The sequence below is a fragment of the Pimephales promelas genome, chromosome 9 (genome assembly GCF_988280905.1).
Source record: "Pimephales promelas chromosome 9, fPimPro1.hap1.1, whole genome shotgun sequence".
NCBI lineage: Eukaryota > Metazoa > Chordata > Actinopteri > Cypriniformes > Leuciscidae > Pimephales > Pimephales promelas.
This window is the reverse complement of record NC_142777.1, coordinates 34,196,644-34,218,073: the sequence shown is the minus strand read 5'-3', so window position 1 is coordinate 34,218,073 and position 21,430 is coordinate 34,196,644. Positions and strand designations below refer to the sequence as shown.

The 21,430-nt window shown below is 38.8% G+C and overlaps 1 protein-coding gene across 2 annotated transcripts in view; it reads right to left on the bottom strand.

Moving 5' to 3' along the window:
* Nucleotides 1–21,194, bottom strand: part of psd2 (pleckstrin and Sec7 domain containing 2) — a 45,235-nt gene extending 24,041 nt beyond the window's left edge. The window contains exons 1-3 of one of the 2 annotated variants that reach the window (XM_039649024.2): nt 20,872–21,194; nt 11,653–12,116; nt 8,777–9,484 (exon numbers count right to left, since the gene is read on the bottom strand). In XM_039649024.2, coding sequence (XP_039504958.1) covers nt 8,777–9,484; nt 11,653–12,032 — 1,088 coding nt within the window. In that variant the 5' untranslated portion in view covers nt 12,033–12,116; nt 20,872–21,194. Of the gene's footprint in view, nt 1–8,776; nt 9,485–11,652; nt 12,117–16,436; nt 16,624–20,871 lie in introns of those variants that run through there. The other variant, XM_039649023.2, reaches the window with a different exon arrangement.
* Nucleotides 21,195–21,430: the final 236 nt, after the last annotated feature.

Below are 21,430 nucleotides of genomic sequence, written 5' to 3'. Positions count from 1 at the left end.
CTCAAATTTGCTTTAAATTGCAATACTGTTTCTTTAAAAGTCACTAAAAGTCATCATATTTTCACATAAGTTGTACAAGTGTACAATAAAACCACACTGGCAGACACTCAGACTATAATAAAGGCATTTTAACCAAGAGATTTATGTTCTTTATATAAAATGTCTGCCCCATAAATCGCAGGTTAAGGCAGGTCACCACATTTTTATTGAGACAAGTTGTTGCGGGTTTTACAAGTTAAAATGTTAACTAAGCATATTATATATATATATATAAATATATATACTGACCAAAACTATCCTGATGTAGGTCTATTTGTATGGTCAACAATACAAATACAATTGTTCTTAGCAACTGTTTTACCATTGTTGATGAAAAACCTCTAATGGCAGGTCCCACAAGTGGGGCATCTTGTCACAAAAAGTCAACATGTTAAATGAACTGTAGCCTACTTCTTTCCTGGACAATAATTGTTGAGATTTTGGTGAAAATGGAAAACTGACCTTTAAAAAAAATACACTGACTAAATACTGAGTAAAAAATATGTAACAACTAGCCTGGTCACCCTATTTATTATTGCAAGTGTGCCATAGAGAACAACAACCATCAGATGTGTCCACAAAAGACCAAAGGGCAAGATGTCCTAAACCAGAAAACTGTATGAAGTCCAAATATGACATAGTCCCAAAGTCTCTGAGTATATAGATTTTATAATTTAAAAAAAAGCTCAGGACTTTTAACATTCAGTAGGCTACAGTCAATAAATAAACTCGTTTATAAGACCAGAATGAATACAACTTCCACTTCATGACAGACGTTAAGAGGAAGTTTATAGGTCTGTTGCAGGTCTTTTAAAGTGAAATCCGCAATGTAAAAGTAACAAAAGCTAGAGAAGAACTTACAGAAGTCCCAGAAGAAAGTCGAAATGCACCTCATATTCATCTTTCCACATCTTTCACTGGAGATCAAGCATCAATCCCGCGCGGAGCGAGAAAAATCCCTTCAACTCCATTCGCCTCCTGGCGCTTTGCGCATTGAGTAATCAGGTTTTTCCCAAATGGAATAAGATTTCGTCGCAGCTGCTAAAAGGGGCGTTCTGGCGACGTGGTTCACCGCATGCCGTTGATGTTCGTCGATAAATAAAGGTTTTGACGCGACGAACGCAAAGTGAATCCGCGCGCGCGTTTGGCTCCGGCGTAAACGGCTTCCCAGTGTGAAGTTCCTCAAAGTCGGACACAAGGGAAGGGGGCGGAGAGAGTCGCTCTGGACGGATTGAATTACTCAATGAGTCCTGCCCGAGCCACATTTCCATATTTCCGATGTTGAAGTAGTGATCTGGACCCGAGCCCAGCGCGGGAGCACCAGGCCGCTCGCGACCGCGTCTATTATTAGGGTTTTGCCTCAAATCCCTCACGCTTACAGATGTAGGCCTACTCTTAACAACATAACAAATAGCTACAAAAACTAATACAATAATTATAACAACAATTAGTATCATACAAGAAATATTACAACAGTTAGCAGCCATTTCGTTATTACTCGGAACAATATTATTCTCCCTTTGACTGCATATGGTTTATAATGCTAAATTAAAATGGCTTTTTTTTTTTTACAGAAATCTGACTAGTAGAAGTTATAAACTGTTAGCAACTTATAACAAATAGCCCTACTAATCAGAAGCAAAGACTACACTGACTAAAAAACAAATAAATAACTCAAACTTGTTTTGAGAAATAGGCTACATTTTAAAGCGGTTTGGCATGCTGAGAGATCCCTGTTAGTTTAACTTGGAAACTAAATTATGAATGTACTCCAGAGACTAACTTGAGCACATGAAAGACATAAATTATTCCAAGTCAGAAACATACTAAATCACACAGACTTTGAGCTCACAACAGACTGGACCATGTGATGCAGCTCTGGCATGTGCTACAACATTTCCATTCAGCGGTGACTAACCTTCAGACAGGCAGGATGGTTACAGATAACATCCACTCACACACAGACCACTTTATGACAAAATGCCCCTCCATCCGTAACCCTTTATCTTTTCAAATTTGCAGTTATCTCTTGAAGATCAGGGTGTGAGGCCAAGCGCTGTGATGTATGAGACAGTAAAGGGCCTAGTGTGTGTGTATTGGCATGCTTCAGTAACCTGCAGTCACAACATGTGTGTCCCCTCATCAACAAACAGATCATTCAGCTAAATGACCATAATTGTTCACAATAATCATCACAGCTGACACACGGGCCACCATCAAAACTAATAACAATCCTTCTCTCGCTCACTCCATCTCTCTAAACTTGATAACTAAAGGTCATATTCAGAATCTTCACTCTTTGTTTCTCAGAACCTACGTCTAAAATATGAGTAAATGCGTTTTAATTTCTATACTTTTTTGCATCACTTAGGCTAATATTGTTGGTTTAACTTAAAAAATGAAGTAACCTGTTTGCTTTAAAATTTTAAGTTCATTGAAATGGAAAAATTGAGTTAATACAATGAAATGATTTAACCCTCAGAAACTCAAAATATTACGTTATCTGAACTACATAAATTATTTAAGTTGATTTGACAAAAGAAAAAATGATGTGATTACAAATCATGAAAATATATTTTTATCAGTGATGGCTCTCTTTTATCACACACAAACACAGAGAGTGGAAGAAGTTTTATGCCGTGTTGAAGGGGATGATTCTCAACCAGCAGAAAGTAATTTAAAACTACCTCTCACAAACACACACTTACAAACTATTAAGTTAGTTGCGATTAATTCACTTAGTCACTTGTTTTCATTCTTGTTTAAGTTTTAGTAATTTTGATATGTGCATTCACCTTTTTTATTATTTTCTCCACAGCTTACATTCATTTTTAATTCAAAATTCATATGTACATTTTGTATATAATATTTATACTTGATTTTAGTTTTATTTCAATTACTGAAAATGATTTTTAATCATTTTCATTTTACTTAGCAATAACAACACCGACTGTTTAAACTATAGGATTTATTATTTTTTCCCGTCACAAGGTATGGCTGCCAACTTGAAAATGAACAATAAATATTCATGAAATGCACATGGCTTTTTTCATTCCATAGCCAAACATAATGGCATCTGAAACAGTTATGATAACGATTCCTCTGACTTTAATGGGAAGGAAATGAAGAGACTGGACCCATTGAAAGTTCACTGGAATACCCCTGATCTGCACTACAATTTAATTGTAGCTCATAATCCTTCCCAGGGCACTTAAAAGCTCCAAAACAACAAAAAAGCATCTCATAAAAGTAATTTATGACTTGTGCAAGAGCCTTCTATAAGAAAAAGACAAAACATTCCAAATGTTAATTCACCTTTGGCTAAGCCCCGCCCCCCTTAGTTACTGTTGCTCAACACTTGTCAGGATTTTACTTCAGTTTTGGCATGGGAAAAACGGACACCCCCCTCCAATCTCTCTCGGAAACGCGTATCTGTGTTACAAATGCCCCAGGCACAACGTTTAACCATATTTTTGATAAAACTATGACGGTAATAGCCCGCCGAGACCAAAAATATAAGACGCCTGTGTTGAAAGTCAATGGAGCGCTGTGAAAAAGTGTCGGACCTCTGTGGGAGCTCGTTCTCGGCTGCGCTGTGATTGGTCAGTCTACATTCTAGGGCGTGGCTTAGCCAAAGGTGAAAATCTAGACATCTGCTCTAGTACATTTATAAATGTATGGTGCCATTGTGTCTTTTTTAAAAGCTTGACAGCCCCAGTCCTCATTTTCTCTCATTATAATTAACAGAAGGCAGTATATTCTTAAAAAAAAAAACAAAAAAAAAAACACCTTTAGTGCTGCACAGAAGAAAGTAAGTCTTCTAGGGATGTCATATGGAACAACAAGGCAGTGATAATAAATAATGACATTTCTGTATTTGTCTGAACTATCCCTTTATACATTTCTTCTCCATTCTTGCAGTAATTTTAAGCTGCTGAGCAACTCACAGCAGTGGTGAAGTGTCAGACAGAGACATGATGAAGCTAAATATAGACTGGGTTTAAACCCAGTAAAGACAGACTTCTGTGTGATGCGGACCTGTGAGGATTTAAGTGCGAATGACAAAGACCCCTCATGATTTGTGTGGACACACATACACACCCCTCCTTAGTAATATCCGTTGCTGATGTCTCCACGGCACAAGAGATTACTCTCTCTGCGGATGAGCTTTACTTCTGCGCTTCTAACAGCTCAGCAGAGTCTCACAGTCAGCTCACTTTCATCTCAGCCCGTCTGTGGGTCCACACATGCAGCTAAAGAGGATTTCTGCTCTTACAGTAGCTCGCAAGCTATCTGACCTGCAGAGGTTTTATGACTTATGCTCCATAAAGTTTGCAGCTAAGAGAAGTCATAGATTCTGCTAATGCTGGTTATGATTATTGAAAAGATTGCTGCCTACTACCTCCTAAATAAATAAATAAAATGTATATAAGGACTATAATAATACTTTTGTTAAGGTTTATGCTTTAGGTCAACATGAAGTCGCAACACACCTTATAACTAGCCAGCCCAATTCGTTTTTTTTAATTTAAAGGAAAGGAGGATCATTATTGCATTTCGATACAGTGTTAACAAGTCAAATATTTTTATTTGAAATAATTTGCACCAATGAATTGTGCCGAATAAGACCAGAAACATGTATTGATTGGCTGATTAAATTTGCATTAACGAGCTGTTGAAGAGGTGTAATAAAGTGGCCGGTGTGTGCATGTGAGTATTGGTTTTAATTTGTTACATTAATAAATAACTAATTAAATATCTTATGCACTTTCACTTAGGTCATTTTTGTCCTGTTTGGGTGTTTAGATACTGGAAAACAAGACAAAGTTAGTGATTAAGAAACCTATTGTGGCAGTGTATGGATTAAAACTTAGCTTGATGTTTCACCAATAGCAGATCTATATTTCATGCTGGCTAAAGACACATTTCAGAAAGGGTATAACAGTCAACTACAAACAGAATGATCAAGGTATAATACCCGCAAGAGTAATTGAGTAAATAATATTGATTTCACACGAGCAGAATACCTAAAGAAAAGGGCTGTGCGGTAGGAGAAAAAACAAAGGATTTCAACAGTAATCCTTTCTCTTTGTTGTATGAAAGTATGCAAGAGTGTGTGTGTGTTTGTGCAATGTTTATCTCATCCAGTGTGTGGATGTCAGAGAGAGAAAGAGGGAGAGAGATTGTGTGTGTGTATGTGTGTGTGTGTGTGTGTGTGTGTGTGTACGCAGCTCTCCTGCATCCTGTAGGGATAATCATCAGCTAGACAGCACTCACCCTACATGCTCCTACACACACACACACAACCAGGATGGAGCAGAACCAGACAGGAAGTTTGTTTGTGTGTGTGTGTGTATGTGTGTGTGTGAAAAAGAAATAATAAATGAGCTTTAGAAAGGCGTGGGGGTGGTGAAAGAGGCAGGGTCGGGACTCGATCTCACCAAATGGGTGAAAAACACAAACTGAAGGATTGGTGTATTCACTTGCATTTCCCCTCCAGTGCAATCTAAGCATTATCCTAGTTTGAGGGGCAAACATGGTTTTTCATTAAAAAAAGACACTAATGTAACATGAATATGGTTTAAAGAATCTTATCAAAATTTAGTCAACAACGCGTTTTAATCATCTGTGTAACTACATATTCAGGATTAGAAGGACTGAACCAGGGGTGTGTCTAAGGGGGGCACGGGGTGGCAAATGTATTCTACCCGCTAAATTGTAGCATTCTTTACATAAAACATTATATAAAAAATTCACAGGTAACATGTTCACATTCATTGCAAAATTCAAACGGGATTAGAAAATAAATATTTTTTCTCATTCACTTGCATTGACGATTTTTCAACCTAGAGGTCCAGCGGGGCTGAAGGGGCGGGGCTCTATATTGATCAATCTTGACATTTTTGTCCAATAAAATGCTCTCTTGAATGTCCCCTCCAATCAGCAAGCTAAATGCTATTGTTTATTTAAATAAAAACACCAACTTACTGTTTCAAAAGTTCACGTATTTCATCCACAACATAAAAATCCTTTCAGGTTTTTATTTCCAGTTTTATATTCAGTTTGTTCATGGCTTGATATACTTTAGTAATACTTGTATAACATTCTTTGATTTTCAATTAATTATATTTCAAATTTGAAATCCTTTTAGCTACCTCAATTCAAATAATGCAAACTAATCATCAAAACAGATTGTGCTTACTCCCTAGCTAGCATTATGCTCGTGAATTAGCTAATTACCAGCATATGTTCTTTTCCTTCTCTTAGCTGTTGTAGACACCGCACAGCACTCATTCGCTGCGATGAGTTTATCAACCACATTTAAGCACTATATGCAACTCCAAAGAACTGCTAATGAAGAACACATGGGGCTAGTGTAGCATTACCAGTCTTTGGTAGACCACAGGGTAATAAAGTTAGCCGCTAATGCTAAGAGAGAGAGTTAAGAGTTAAGGACTAGAGTGCAATATGGAGGTCAACTGGACACAAAAGCTCCATCAAATGTAGCTTTGACCCTGTCAGTGAACGACAACCAACTGCATTGATACAGAAGGACTCAGATGGACGTGTTGCCAAGTGGCACTTTTGGAAAAAGCAGTGACTGAAAACTAAAGCGAGGCTCCCGTCGTGAAAGAGGAAAGCCAAAGGCGATGATGTCACTCCCTAAAAACAATGCCTCATTCAGGCAGACTGGGGGGCAGGAAGCTGCTAGTCATTTAAAACTGGGGAGAAAAAAAACGACAACATCTGCTGCTGCGTCCAGTCCAGATGGATGCAGAGAGAGAGAGAGAGAGACGGCAGCTATATTAGACAATCCTTCACTGGCTCCCAGAGGTGGAAATCTTTCCTCTTGGATACTGGCTCAGATCCGTGAAATATAAAGAAGTTTCCAGTCGCAGTGTGATACTCTCTTCAAAACAGACATGGCTACCCTTCTAAAAGGCTCATTGGAAAAATGTGCCTACACTCAAAAAAAAAATGCTGGGCTGTTTCTGTGAAGAAATTGTTGGGTTGATTGTGCTGGGTCAAAATCTTGGGTCGTTTGAGGCACTGTAAACGCATTCATGGGTGCTGGGTCAAATGAGTTGTAAGGGGGGTCATACACAAATCTGACGATATTACTGCAAATTGATATTCCGATAATGCTTGCAAGTTTCACCACACTTTCAAAACTTTATCTGAAACAGCGCTGTCAAAATTGTATTATGTTGGTTGTTGTACGTATCACGGCAGTTCAGAAATTAAATTTATAGTGAGTGGCGTCAAAAAAATTATGCTCTGTTGCGTTTGAAAAAAACGTACTGCTTACACTAACCCTACAAATAAGAACATAAGAATACGTGACATTAAATTGCATTGCATTGCTCTTTTATCGTAAACTCCATTTCACGGGTCTCTAAGCTCTTTCTGGGCAACTGAGCAAGTTTACTACATCAGAAAAGCCAAACATATGGAGCTGATTATGTGATGTCAAAATGTATTAGTTTAACAAATCATGCACTAAAGGCCATTGCACACTGAGTCCGAAATTCGCGTCCGAAATTTCCGCACGTTATGTCAATCACGCTTGCACACTGCCTCCAAAACTTTCATCCGTCATAAAAATGTTTAGTTTTTTCTGCGTTTTTCGCAACTGTAGTTTTTCGCAACTGTAACTGTAGCAGTTTGAATGGTGTTTTGAAAATTCAGAGCCACCGAATCATGAATACGGAAGAACACACACGAAAATTTCGGCGAAACGATCGCTCATTAAAAAAAAAAAAAAAAAAAGTTTAAGTTTTATAAGCTCAAATGGTCGCCTTGCTCTGTTCTGTGATGTGCGTTCGTGACTCTCCTGTTCGAACTCGTTCATCAAAATGAATGAATCTTTTTCCGAGTCAATTCGTTCATTTTGTTCGTTGAATGAACCAAATGACATGAAAAAAGATTCGTTCATTTTGATGAACGAGTTCAAACAGGAGAGTCACGAACGTGCATCCCAGAACAGAGCAAGGCAAGCATTTGAGCTTATAAAACCTAAACTTTGTTAATTTTTTAAATGAGCGATCGCTTCGCACTGAAACTGTCTTTTGGACCTTGAACCATTCTACAATTATACATTATACAAATTAGCTGGTTTTGGGCTGGTAAATAATAGCGCAAATACCAGAAAATGTACTAGCGCAAATCTTAATAAATCACCTTGCATTATTTCAATTTTGCATCTAAGAAGGGAAGCTCCTACAAATACATATGCAACAAGGTCGGCCACAAAAATAACTGTCCACTAAATTCTGATGCCAAACGAGGGTTTGCGCTGGCGCAAGCTGTTAGTAAACCTGACCCTAACTGTTTTGAGGTCACAGTTTTAGCAGTGTGCAAGAAACCGTGAGGAAAGAAGTCTTTTTAATTGATAATCTGCCACGTAATCATAATCTGTGTGAAAAGGAATGTTGTTGGTGTTTTACAACCACAGAGTTCATTTCATCTGGAAACTGCAGTGAATTGTTTGTAAGTGTATGTTTTGCAACTCATTTTTTCCATCCAGCCTAAGGTGCTCATATCTACGCAGTTCTGACGGTACATCAGAGTAACAATTAGCAAACAGTCATTGACAGTGGATCTTGACTCCATTCCAGATGAGCCATTGTCAGTGATAGCATGAAACTTGTTGCTCACTAGTTTGAGAGCAGGTTATTAACTAGTGCTGCATGCCATCTACTGGACAGGCCAAGCAGGAGATTTAATGCATCCTTACCTGATAGAGTTTGGCATCGTTCCTCCACTCTCTCCGTTCCCAGACAGCTCAATGTGGAACCCATTAGGGATGCTCCATTGTGCCGGCTGGCTCAAGACATTTTCCGACCTGCTTCCTGGTATAGTGGTCCGTAGTGGACTCGCAGAGCTGGCTTCATCCCTTGCCGTCTCTGTCCCCAGATCTGCCTCGCCCTCAGCCCCTTCCTGCACGGTCTCCAGCTCCAGTTCTGGAGTTTCGGGACCCATGAGGGCCCTCTGCTGGATGAGAGGGGTGAGCGGCGCCTCGAAGCTGACGCAGCTGTCCGTCTCGTCTGTGAGCGACAGCACGTCCAGAGAATCCAAACTGCTGTAGCAGGTCCCGCCTCTCAGAAGCTCAGACTCGACGATGCGCTCGAACGTGGAGCTGAAACCGTCCTGGCTCTCTTTCGTCCTGTCGTACTCTTCCTCTCCGTCGTCCTCTTCCTCCTCCACAGCCGTGGCCTTGGCGACCCGCTCGACGATGCTCTCAAACGTAGAGCTGAAACTGTCCTGATTTCCAGTCTCCCTTTCCTCCTTGTCTTCTTCGTCCTCTACCTCAGCATCCGCTTCCTCTACGGAGAGCTCAAATGTGGAGCTGAAGGCATCTAGGTTCCCCTGCGCTAAAGAGTCTTCCGGGATCCCCTCCTCGTCCTCCTGCCCTTCGCTGTCATCTTCGGTCCCGTTCTCAAACCTGCAGTGACAAAGACGCCGGTTAAAGCATTCGTAGAGGTAAAAATCCAATCGCACACCTGGTTACAGAGGTCTGGCTCTACACAAAGGCTCTTAGCCTATCTTTATTCAGACTGCCGTCACAGTTCTTCATCATGACTGCAGAGTGGGAGTCCCAGCAGAGGGAAGCTTCATTCAGGACAGCTCCCCTGCCACATATGGTGCCCAAAATATCTCCCCATCCTCATTGTAACATGCATGCCACATCATTTGTGAAGCCTGACACTGAAAAACCGCACAGCTAAACTCGTTTGTACGACATGACAAGCCTGGCATTGTAAAATTTGTTGTTGTCTTGTCTTTCATGGGGTTACAATGATCGTCTTGGGGTCTATTCTGAATCCAGCCAGATTGTTTTCTTGGAAGATCATTAGGATGTGTTTTGGAAGTCAGTTTTAGTTGTTTAGGGCTTTTGTTTCAATCACATAGGAAGTTGAAATTAGAATTGGAGTGACAGGAAAAGAAATTTACTGAATTGCAAATCAACAATCTACTTTTGACTGTAAATGTTGCTGTCAAAGGCTGATGTGCATTATTAAGTATGTTTACCAGTGCAGTTACAGTCACCATCTGTCTGTTCAAGTAGGTGTCCAATAGGGCTGGTCACCGATTAATCGCATTCAAAATAAAAGTTTGTGTTTACATCATATATGTGGGTGCACTGTGTATAATTAATTTGTATATAAATACCCAGACATGCATGTATATATTTAAGAAAAATGTGCTATTTAATATCAAATAGCTATAAAATATTTATATTTAATATGAATTATGTATAAATATATATGCAAATATTTCTTAAATATATACATGCATGTGTGTGTATTTATATATACAAATTAATTATACACACTACACCCACATATATTATGTAAACACAAACTTTTATTTTGGATTAATCACGATTAATCGTTTGACAGCCCTAGTGTCCAAGTAAACAGTGATATTGTGAACTATTTTTTTTTACAAATTTCTATTTGAATAAAAATGTATTTACTCCTGTGATGCAACAGCATTATTACTCCATTCTTCAGTGTCAGATGATTCTCTCAGTAATCATTCTAATATGCCGTTTTGATTCTCAAAAAAAAGTATTATTAATTTTTAAAACAGTTGTGCCGTTTAATATTTTTGAGAAAACCATGATCCATATTTTTCAGGATTCTCTGTTAAATAAACAGTTCAAAAAAACAGCCTTTTTTATGCTGAAATCTTTTATAAAAATGTAACCTATGATCAATGCTAAAGCAAATGATGAATGGTTGTGTTATACATGCGCTATCTGTCTTAAAGGAGTAGTTCACCCTTAAAAAAAAACTTTTGCTTTTTTTTTTTTTTGCTTTTGCTAATTCACTCACCCCCATGTCATCCAAGATGTCCACGTCTTTCTTTCTTCAGTCAAAAAGAAATTAAGGTTTTTGATGAAAACATTCCAGGATTTTTCTCCATATAATGGACTTCAATGGGAACCAAATGGTTCAAGGTCCAAAAGACAGTTTCAGTGCAAACTGTTCAAAGGGCTTTAAACAATTCCAGACAATGAATAAAGGTCTTATCAAGCAAAACGATCACTCATTTAAAAGTGTCATTTGGTTCATTCAACGAACGAAATGAACGAAATGAACGAATTGACTCGGAAAAAGATTTGTTCATTTTGATAAACGAGTTCGAACAGGAGAGTCACGAACGCTCATCACAGAAGAGAGTAATGCGAACATTTGAGCTTATAAAACTTCAACTATTTTTTTTTTTAAATGAGCGATCGTTTCGCTTGATGAGACCTTTATTCATCGTCTGGAATCGTTTAAAGCCCTTTGAATAGTTTGCACTGAAACTGTCTTTTGGACCTTGAACCGTTTGGTTCCCATTGAAGTCCATTATATGGAGAAAATCCTGGAATGTTTTCATCAAAAACCTTAATTTCTTTTCGACTGAAGTAAAAAAGACTTGGTCATGTTGAATGACATGGGGGTGAGTAAATTATCAGCAAAAAGGTTTTTTTTTAAAGTGACCAGCAGAATTTCAGTTGGACTAAAGTGATATTACATTTTTTAAAGATGAATTATTGCTTCAGTCTGACAGAAATCAAAGCTTTAAATTGCATGTAAAAGTCATTCTTCTTTTACTAACCTCAGACAGCACAGGGGCTTGGCTGAGTCCTTTTCTGGGCTCTGAGGCGGCAGAGACTGTGTGTCTTCACCTTCACGGGTGTCCCCGTTCCCGTTTTCTGTTACAGGATCCACGCAGCTGCCCTCAATCCCACCGTTTCTACCTTCCTCTTCTAATGTCACCGTCTCATCCTCCTTTTCCCTGGACTGTGTGTTTCGGTTATTCTCTGTTTCTTTGTCTTCTGCTTCACCTTGATGCTCCTCCTCTGTCTTTGTTCCATTACAGGGCTCCAGATCTTTAGCCTTAGAGCCGTCAGCATCTTCTTCTCCTTCAGGTGCTGGGGGGGTATCTGGAGGTGGGCTGTCTGTGCGGAGGGGGTCATGCTGCCCCTCCTGACTCATGGTGGCCTCCTCAATCACGATGTCCTGGCAGCCTGGGGTCACAAGGTCAGGGTCAGGAACAAGGGAGAGGGTCAAAGTTCACACCTATTAAAGATGAAGATAAGACAGAGCAATGAGATGTCAGATAAAGATAAAAATACAGTAATGCATTATGATTATAAATAATCTTCTACATATAAACAATTGAGGCAATTGTTCACTTTACCAGGCATGATGCAATAAAGCGACAGGACATTCTGCAAATTGTTTCATTTTTATTTATATGATGTCCCTCAGTGCAGACCTGCCTACTGAAGGCATTGATCCAAAATCACACACACAGTCAGACACATGTTCCAGGCTATGGAAAGACATATTGCATGTCAGTCACACCTGGTTAGGACATGAAAAATGAAATTGGATAAATCATTTTGGCCTTAAAGGGACCCTATTATGGATTTTAGAAAATTACCTTTGATGTAGTGTGTAATATAGCTCGAAGTGAATGAAAACGTCCTGCAAAGTTTTAAATCTAAAAGTGAACCATGTATTACTGTCTTTCAAAAGTAAGAGTCGAGTCATACGCCGTTTCGTGACATTAGCATATTGCCCGCCCACTTATTATAAAACTTTCTCTAGTCTCTAACTGTACATTTTGATATCTTGAAAAATCTGAAACTCTAAAAGAGACTTGTGAGATTACAGGGGTCTTTTGCTCAGGAGAAAAAAAATAGTAAGAGTAAGAAAAAGTAAGAGACTTAAGCAAAAGCCTTATTTTGCTCTCTATTTAATCTCAAAGCTGTCTGGGAGAAACAACTGAGATATGAAAGAGATTTCATTTGTGAATTTTCAAATGTGTCCGGGAAGCGAGCGAGACCACGGATCGCTGCACATTATGGATGATATTAAGCATCCTGAAGACTGAAGCAGTCAGGTGGCACTGGCAAGATCTTAAAAGTTTAAACAGCGATTCAGACTCCATTATCTGCTGTCAACTTTGTGTTTTATCAGCCCTGCAGACGCGCAGACCGTTGAGAACGCATTAGCTTTGACTCAGCAAACCTCCACTGATGGATCACGAGTACAACACAGACCAGAAGGAACTCTCATCAACTGAGGGTGAATTTAAGGGTCAGTCTGAGTCTAATTTTAAATTCTGCTCTGAGGAATCTTCCCTAAACTCGGTGGGCGAGGACAGATGTTCAGTGGCACATTACGGCACAGTGGCGTAGCCACGAGGGGGCCTGGGTGGGCCTAGGCCCCCTCATTTACATGTCCGGTCCCCTCAGATTTCTGATTGCTTAAAAAAAAAAAAAGTTGTTTTATTAGGATTGATAGATTGACCAATCAAAATGCTGCGCGGTAAAATGCGGCTTATTTTCAAACTTGATTTGTTTATATAACGTGCTGCGCGTAACGTACGCTGTCATCTTCATCTTTGCGTTAGAGTTAATATGTCGTGACAATGGCAGGCGCTCAAACTCAAAGTACAATATTACACTTTTTTTAAAAAGCACGGAAAGATCAACTTGATATATTTATAAATATATGTTGCCCCCTCATTTAAAGATGGGACCCCCCAAAAATAAAATTCTGGCTACGCCCCTGTTACGGCATGGTTAATGTCAGCATTCACCAACCCGTTTAACTTCTGTAATACAACAGGATATTCAGTGAATACAAATGGACAAAACTTGACTTTATCCATTAGATGTTAAAAAGAGGGCATTACATAACAGAAAAGCATCAGCCAAACATGGGAAGATCGGATCATTTCTAACTTGAATCTTTGAATCTCGTTCAGCAAAATGAACTAATCTTTATACATGTCATTTTGTCAATTTGAGCGAAGTTCAATTAAAATATATTTTCAATAGCAAAGTTCCTGAGCACGCCAAGTTTAATCATAATCAAAATTTTAGAAAATCATTATAATGCAGCTAAAGACATATTATGAGAAACAAATTCGCCTTTCGTTCATTTGTCACGTTACACATGCAAAACGACCCATGAGTGGAGAAAGTTATTCCATTTTGATAAAAGATTCAAATTCGCATTTGTTATAATGTGGTCAAAGGAATCTTGCATAGTAGGATCACACTCTAAAAAATGCTGGGTCGTTTTAACCCATCTTTGGGTCAAATATGGACAAACTCAGCAATTGGGTTAAATGTTTAAATTACATTTTTAACCCAACATTTGGGTTTGTCTATATTTGACCCAAAGATGGGTTAAAACAACCCAGCATTTTTTAGAGTGCAAGAATGTGTTTTTAGAAAAGAAAAATGGTCTATTTTAAAATTTGAGTCGATTGAAACTGAAACTTGTAGTTTCCTTGCCACTAGAGGAACCAAAAGAACCAATATAATAACCACATATGTCATACAGCTATCCAGAACACTGCCTCCATCTCTCATTGGTCGATCAAACAAATAGTCCCGCCCAAATCTCACATCATTGTTTGAGACAATACCTCTTTTGTGCTGCAGAATGCTCAACAAAGAAAGATCACGATATTGTTTGTAACTTATAGTTAACCATTTGTAGTCTGATGCTCTTTTTCTGGGGAATCAGCATAAAAATAGTTAAACTAAACTACCGTTTAAAAGTTTAGGGTTCGTAAGATTTTTTTTTTTTCCCCCACATTTTTGAAAGAAGTCTCACCAAGGCTGCGTTAATATCATCAAAAATACAACAAAAACTGTGATATAGTGAAATGTTATGTAACAGTTTCCCAATTTCATTTTTTTTTATATCGAATTTATTCCAGTGATGCAAAGCTGAATTTTCAGCATCATTACTCCAGTCTTCAGTGTCACATGATCTTTCAGAAATCATCTTAATATTCTGATTTGCTGCTTAATATTTTGAGGAAAACAAGATAAATCCTTTAATCGAAATAAAAATCCTTCGTAACATTATAAATGTATTTGCTGTCCCGTTTGATCAATTTAATGCATCCTTGCTGAATAAGTCTCTGAATAAAATTCTTGCTGAATAGGATTCCAAACTTTTGAACAATAGTGTGTAGTTGTTTCCAGCCCGTTCTCATCCCAAGGCGTCACCTAGCTGACGCGTTTGACCATGCGTCTTAAACAGACGCGCATGGCACCCTTTAGCGTCAATATGAGATGCGCCTCCTAGTGGTCTAACCCTAACCCTACCCCAGACCTAAACCTAACCGCGTCATCTAACTGATGCTAAAGGTTGCCATGTGCGTTGGATTTAGACACATGGTCAAAAGTGTAAGTTAGATGACGCCCTAGGATAAGCGCCATCTCTAACTGACGCTAAAGGTTGCCAAGTGTGTCGGATTTAGACGTTTGGTCAAAAGCATTGGTTAGATGATGCCCAAAGATGAGCGTCATCTAATTGACGCTAAAGGTTGCCATGTGCGTCGGATTTAGACCCATGGTCAGTTAGATGACGCCCTAGGATAAGCGTCATCTAATTGACGCTAAAGGTTGCCATGTGTGTCGGATTTAGACGCATGGTCAAAAGCATTGGTTAGATGATGCCCAAAGATGAGCGTCATCTAATTGACGCTAAAGGTTGCCATGTGCATCGGATTTAGACCCATGGTCAGTTAGATGACGCCCTAGGATAAGCGTCATCTAATTGACGCTAAAGGTTGCCATGTGTGTCGGATTTAGACGCATGGTCAAAAGCATCAGTTAGATGACGCCCAAAGATGAGCGTCATCTAATTGAAGCTAAAGGTTGCCATGTGCGTCGGATTTAGACCCATGGTCAGTTAGATGACGCCCTAGGTTAAGCGTCATCTAATTGACGCTAAAGGTTGCCATGTACGTCGGATTTAAACGCATGGTCAAAAGCATCAGTTAGATGACGCCCGAGGATGAGCGTCATCTAATTGACGCTAAAGGTTGCCATGTGCGTCAGATTTAAGCATCAGTTAGATGACGCTCTAAGATGAGAATGCGTTGTTGTTTCTGCATATCAAGTTCATTAAAGGGTGGTTTGAAATTCATTTTCAGCTTAGCTTAATACTCATTCACCAGATGAAGCCAAGTGGACAGACATACAAACACAGGCTGGAATATAAACAGCACACATTTACAGAAAAACCTTGTCTCTGGCAGAGGAACAGTCTAACAGAGTTAAATGTGAAGCTCAACCACTTTCTTCTGCTGCCCTGACTCAGGCGGGGGCCATTTAAAGCTTTCTAATGCCGAACATCCGATCGAAACAAACCGCAGTAAAACCCTAGTTTCCATTACATTAAAGCTCTTTAGCCCAAACTGCCATTGCATTAGGTAACAAATGAAATCTCTTTATGTCTATATTCAGTGCTGTCTGACAGAACACACACCAATTCATCTTAGCAGTTACGCGGTATTTCAATTGAATTAGGTCAACGGTGCATGACTTAGTATCATTGTAATCTTTAGCAAAAGAAAGTTACCTTTGCCCTGTGCTCCTCATTCAAACACACGTGGTTAATGTTTGACATTCTGCATGGGTGCTCAGTACCCAAAGTCCATCCCAGCTGCAGATGATGTTTTCACATCAAGACTCACATGCATCATACACAAACACACACTCAGGCTCAGCTGCTGTAAAGTACCCTGTTGTCACACAAACTATTCCTGAGAGCCGCAGCGATCTGTAACTGCCAGATATACCCATAATTCCTAGAGCAGCCGCACACGCCTACTTAATAAACGACTAGTCACTCGCTGGGGGTGTATGAGTGTGACGTATGTTTGTATGTGTCAATATTTGCCAATATCTGTAGTAACAACAGGGCTTACAAATATATATTTTTTCTTTGCTGTCCAACTGGGATGTTTTTACACATCTGCCATATGTAATTTGGAAACAGTATCCGTTTAAGAGGAACGAAAAATATTCATGTTGACTCAATTAAAAAAAATTTGGTAAACCAAATTTTTAAAAGATTACATTGATTACATTTAATGAAATTAAGCTGGAATCACTTCTATGAAGGATTGTGTCATATATGCTCATTTTAATTAATGAAATTGAACAAAGAGCTAAAATATTTTTTTGAGTGTATGGTCACCTTACAAATTAATAGATATATTAAATAGATATATTAATATGTGACAACAGTTTTAAACAAAAAATGTAAGATAGAGAAAGTCAGGTATTTCATAGATTCAAAAAATGGCAAATAAATGTGTGGGGGTTTTTTTTTGTGAGAACATGCATCCACAAATATATTTCTTTTTTACATATTTATTTACATATCAGAAATATTCAAAGAGTATGACCCCAAAATTTTGAAAGGTGGCTCAAAATATTTCTATAATCTTTCAATATATCTTAATCTGTACTATATTCAGTGTAGGGAGTATTGTTATTTTTTTCATGCCCCTAAATGCAACAATTTTTCTTTACCATTTTTTTTTTTTTTAGCAATGCATTTTTGTATTTGCTAGAGATTTTTTTATTACATTTTTTAAATTTATTTCATTAAAATAATTTTTAATTCATAAAGTAAATTCATAAACCCACTTTTGCTGGAAAACAACATAACAGCATATGACTGGTTTAACACAATTCCTCACAAAAACAATCACCAATATAACAATAAAAAGCAAACATTTGGATGTACAAGATTAATGAATATAAAAATTGTCTAATAAGACCAAGTGACCATTCTGTCAAACGACCCAAAATGTGCTCCCACACTTGTCCCGGGCCAACAGGCCGCCCTTATTGTTGGCATTAAGAATCATGGATGTCCTCAATTTGAAAAATATTCATAAATAATGACTTTTAGGGGGCAGCGTTAAGGGTTTGGGCATCATTATTAGCTTTATATAAAAACAACATAAAGTACAGTGTGTCTCATAGTGTACATGTGTGTGTGTGTGTGTGTGTGTGTGTGTGTGTGTGTGTGTGTGTGTGTGCGCACTCGACTGATTGACTGAAAGACTTCCAGTACTGTCAGCAGAACAGTAGGGTCTTCAGGGCGATCAATTCTGTTTAATTACTTTCACTGGATCTGTCTGTCACCTTCACTCTTTACACTACACACACCGGCACTCATGTGTCTACAAACACACACAGTCACTGATAAACTTAAAGAAGGGCTTTATCTTCAAACCAACACACAATCCTCAACTCAATCACTGCCATCCCAAAAAAAAAAATAAAAAATAAAAAACCTTCAACAAGCTTTCAGAGAGATCTGCCTCCACCTTTTGGCTGTCTTGTGATATTTTGTGGTGAAACTCACTTGTTCTATGTGTGTTGGTGCCTTTTGACAGCTGCGGTACTTTAATCTCACATATTTATCGATTGGATTAAAGTAAGGCATGATTTCCTTAGAGATAGTGATGCGGACACACAGTAGTGGCCAGACAATATGTGCCAAGAGGCAAGGGAGAGAACAGGGAACTCAATAATTGTTGTTGTTTCTGCAATATACTGCAATTTCCACCTGCACTGAGCCTTTTAAAAAACGACATCCATTGGTGTAATCTCATGTAATCAAACTGATTCATGCTATTTTTTGGCTAATTATGGTTATTTATAACTGCCTTTCAATAGTAATTTTAAATTATCTTGTGGCGTCACAAATTCATATTAATATATATATATATATATATATATTAGAGGTGTAACGTTCAAATTATGGGTTTGTTTGTATCATGGTTTCGGTACAGTTCAGTATTTTCTATGGTAAAAAAAAGACTTCTGTCAAATAAAAATAAAAGAATATAAGGACAAATAATCAAACTAGATGCAAACAGCACAAATAAATAAAACAGAACAAAGATATAAATAAAAGAAACAGTGATTTTTTTCGAATCGAATAAAGTAATTCAATGTAAAAAAAACCAAAAACATTGTATATTAACTTCACTGTATGAATTAAATAAAGATCAATATTTATTAAGCTTACAAAAGTGTCATTTGTTATTTGATTAACAAAAACACCGACAGAAGAAGGAATACTAGGCTGCTGTCTCTATCTATCTATCTATCTATCTATCTATCTATCCATCCATCCATCCATCCATCCATCCATCCATCCATCCATCCATCCATACCTATCTATCTATTTCTATATATATATATATATATATATATAGAGAGAGAGAGAGAGAGAGAGAGAGAGAGAGAGAGAGAGAGATCTTTATTCATCTATCAATGTATAATATATATATATATATATATATATATATATATATATATATATATATATATATAATTAAAATTTCATGTAAATTTCCTATTAAGAAGTATATTGTGCATACTCAGTCAGGAACTCTAATAAAACCTTTTTAATTCAAAGTATATTAATATGATTCAGTGATAAAAACGCACACACACACACAATAAATAGTGCAACAATAAGAGGCATTCTCACAATTATGAGGTTTAAATGAAACACTATCCATGCAGCCAACAACACAGTCTGACCTATCCAATCTACCTGTCTGGGACTATTAACACAAAAGAGAGCCAAACACACACTTCATCTCTATGCAGTCTGGATACTGGACGTCTCCGTGACCCACTAACCCTCTTCAGACGCGAGATGACACCGGCGCGCGCGCAAGCACACACACATACACATACACACACACAAAGACTGACCATTACAAATGATCAGCACGCGGTATTTAACTCTCTCGGGAGCTGCAGTGCGCTAAATATATCGATGCCGTCTACCTAACACACATACAACCGACTGCGTAATGCTGCCTTTCCATGCGTAACGGGCTACGGGACATCAAAATAGAGGCTTCAAGTGTAGACAGGATACCCCCCCACCCCACTTTCCAGACACGTCAGGGGTCCTGTGAAGGAGACCACCAAGTAAACGAGTATGAACAACTGAGCCGTGTGTAAATGTGATTTAAATCACCTCGTTCTGTCACTTCCACTGCTGTCAAGGTCAGACGTCCTATTGTATCATGTCACCGTATCGCTTACAATGTCTTCACTTAAATTATCCCAGGGATATAAATCTCATTAAACGGATCCGCTCACCAGCTCCAGGCTGACGCTTACACACACACACACACACACACACACACACACACACATACACACCTTTTAACAGGTAGAGAGAGAACAAGTGATCATTTAGGGCGTCTTGTGTCTCGTCTGGCACTGAGATGTCTGGTTGCCTGACGCCTAAAATCCCAGTGACGACTACATTATGATAGTTGGATTAACAATGGATTACTAAGCATTGCAATTGGATTGCATCGTCTGAAATAAAACTGCATGCATTTAAGATGCATCAGCATTTGCAACCATCCATAAAGCTGCGTATGACAAATGACTTGGGCAGATACTCTGCACCCGTTCAAAGCATCACAACTCACAACTAAATACAGGCTGTATCTAACACACACAGTGGGTCCTTGTGTTTAAGGCATCGTGGAGTAAAACACACACACACACACACACACACACACATAGAGAGAGAGAGCCTGAATCGCAGCCATATTATCCCCAGCCTCCCAGTGCAGTAACCATGACAACAGGATGGCTGGGAGACACTGCGCTCTCTCAAAAGGCTTCGGCTGGTGCTTTCTTCCTTCCAAAATAGAGCCCAGAAGCTTTTCAAGAGCACCTCGTCCTCCATATAAAACAGAAGGGGTCTCTCTCTCTCTTTCTCTGGCATTTAAAAACACCCAGGCCACGCATATAACCCGAGAACACGTTGCATTTTCATGCATACTATAGAGAAAATAACTACCGGCACATCAAATGAAAGCAACTTAACATGCAAGCTTTATATGTGCATCAAAGAGCAAAAGCATTGACATGAGCCTAAAATGCGAACCCGTTTGTGATGCACGCGATAACCCAATTAAGGTTGGATATAAGATATAATATAGGCTACTCACCGCCAAAAAATGCGATTCAAATCCGTGCAGCAAACGAAGCAGTTTCGGCAGCGCGCGCACGTCTTGTCTGTCTCATCCGAGCGGATCTATATGATGTTTTTAAGGAGGAAGCTCTGCAAAAGGCTTGTTGGAACCGAGTCTGACACCTGCCGTTTCCACAGCACACCGCTACCGACAGACCAACCGGCTGCGCGTGAGAGCTCGGCTGTGTGTGTGTGTGTGTGTGTGTGTGTGTGTGAGCGCGCGAGCTGCGGCTGTCTCGTGCCCCCGCGACGCGCTGTACGAGCAGCAGTTCAGACTGTTGCTCACAGACTTTACACATCAATAATACATTATACAGCACAATTCATGAGCACTGGGGGGGTTTAAAGAGAATGTTCAGACTCATTCGTCTTATATAAGCCATCATGTCAATTCAAAATCAATATGACAAGAAAAAAGGAGACATTTGCATACCATAAGGTTGGTTTCACTTCTCTAAAAATTTGGGGTATTTGTGTATGAGCAGTTGGTCTTACATGTTTTCACTCTCCCTTGAGAGATATGATAAAATGCTTAG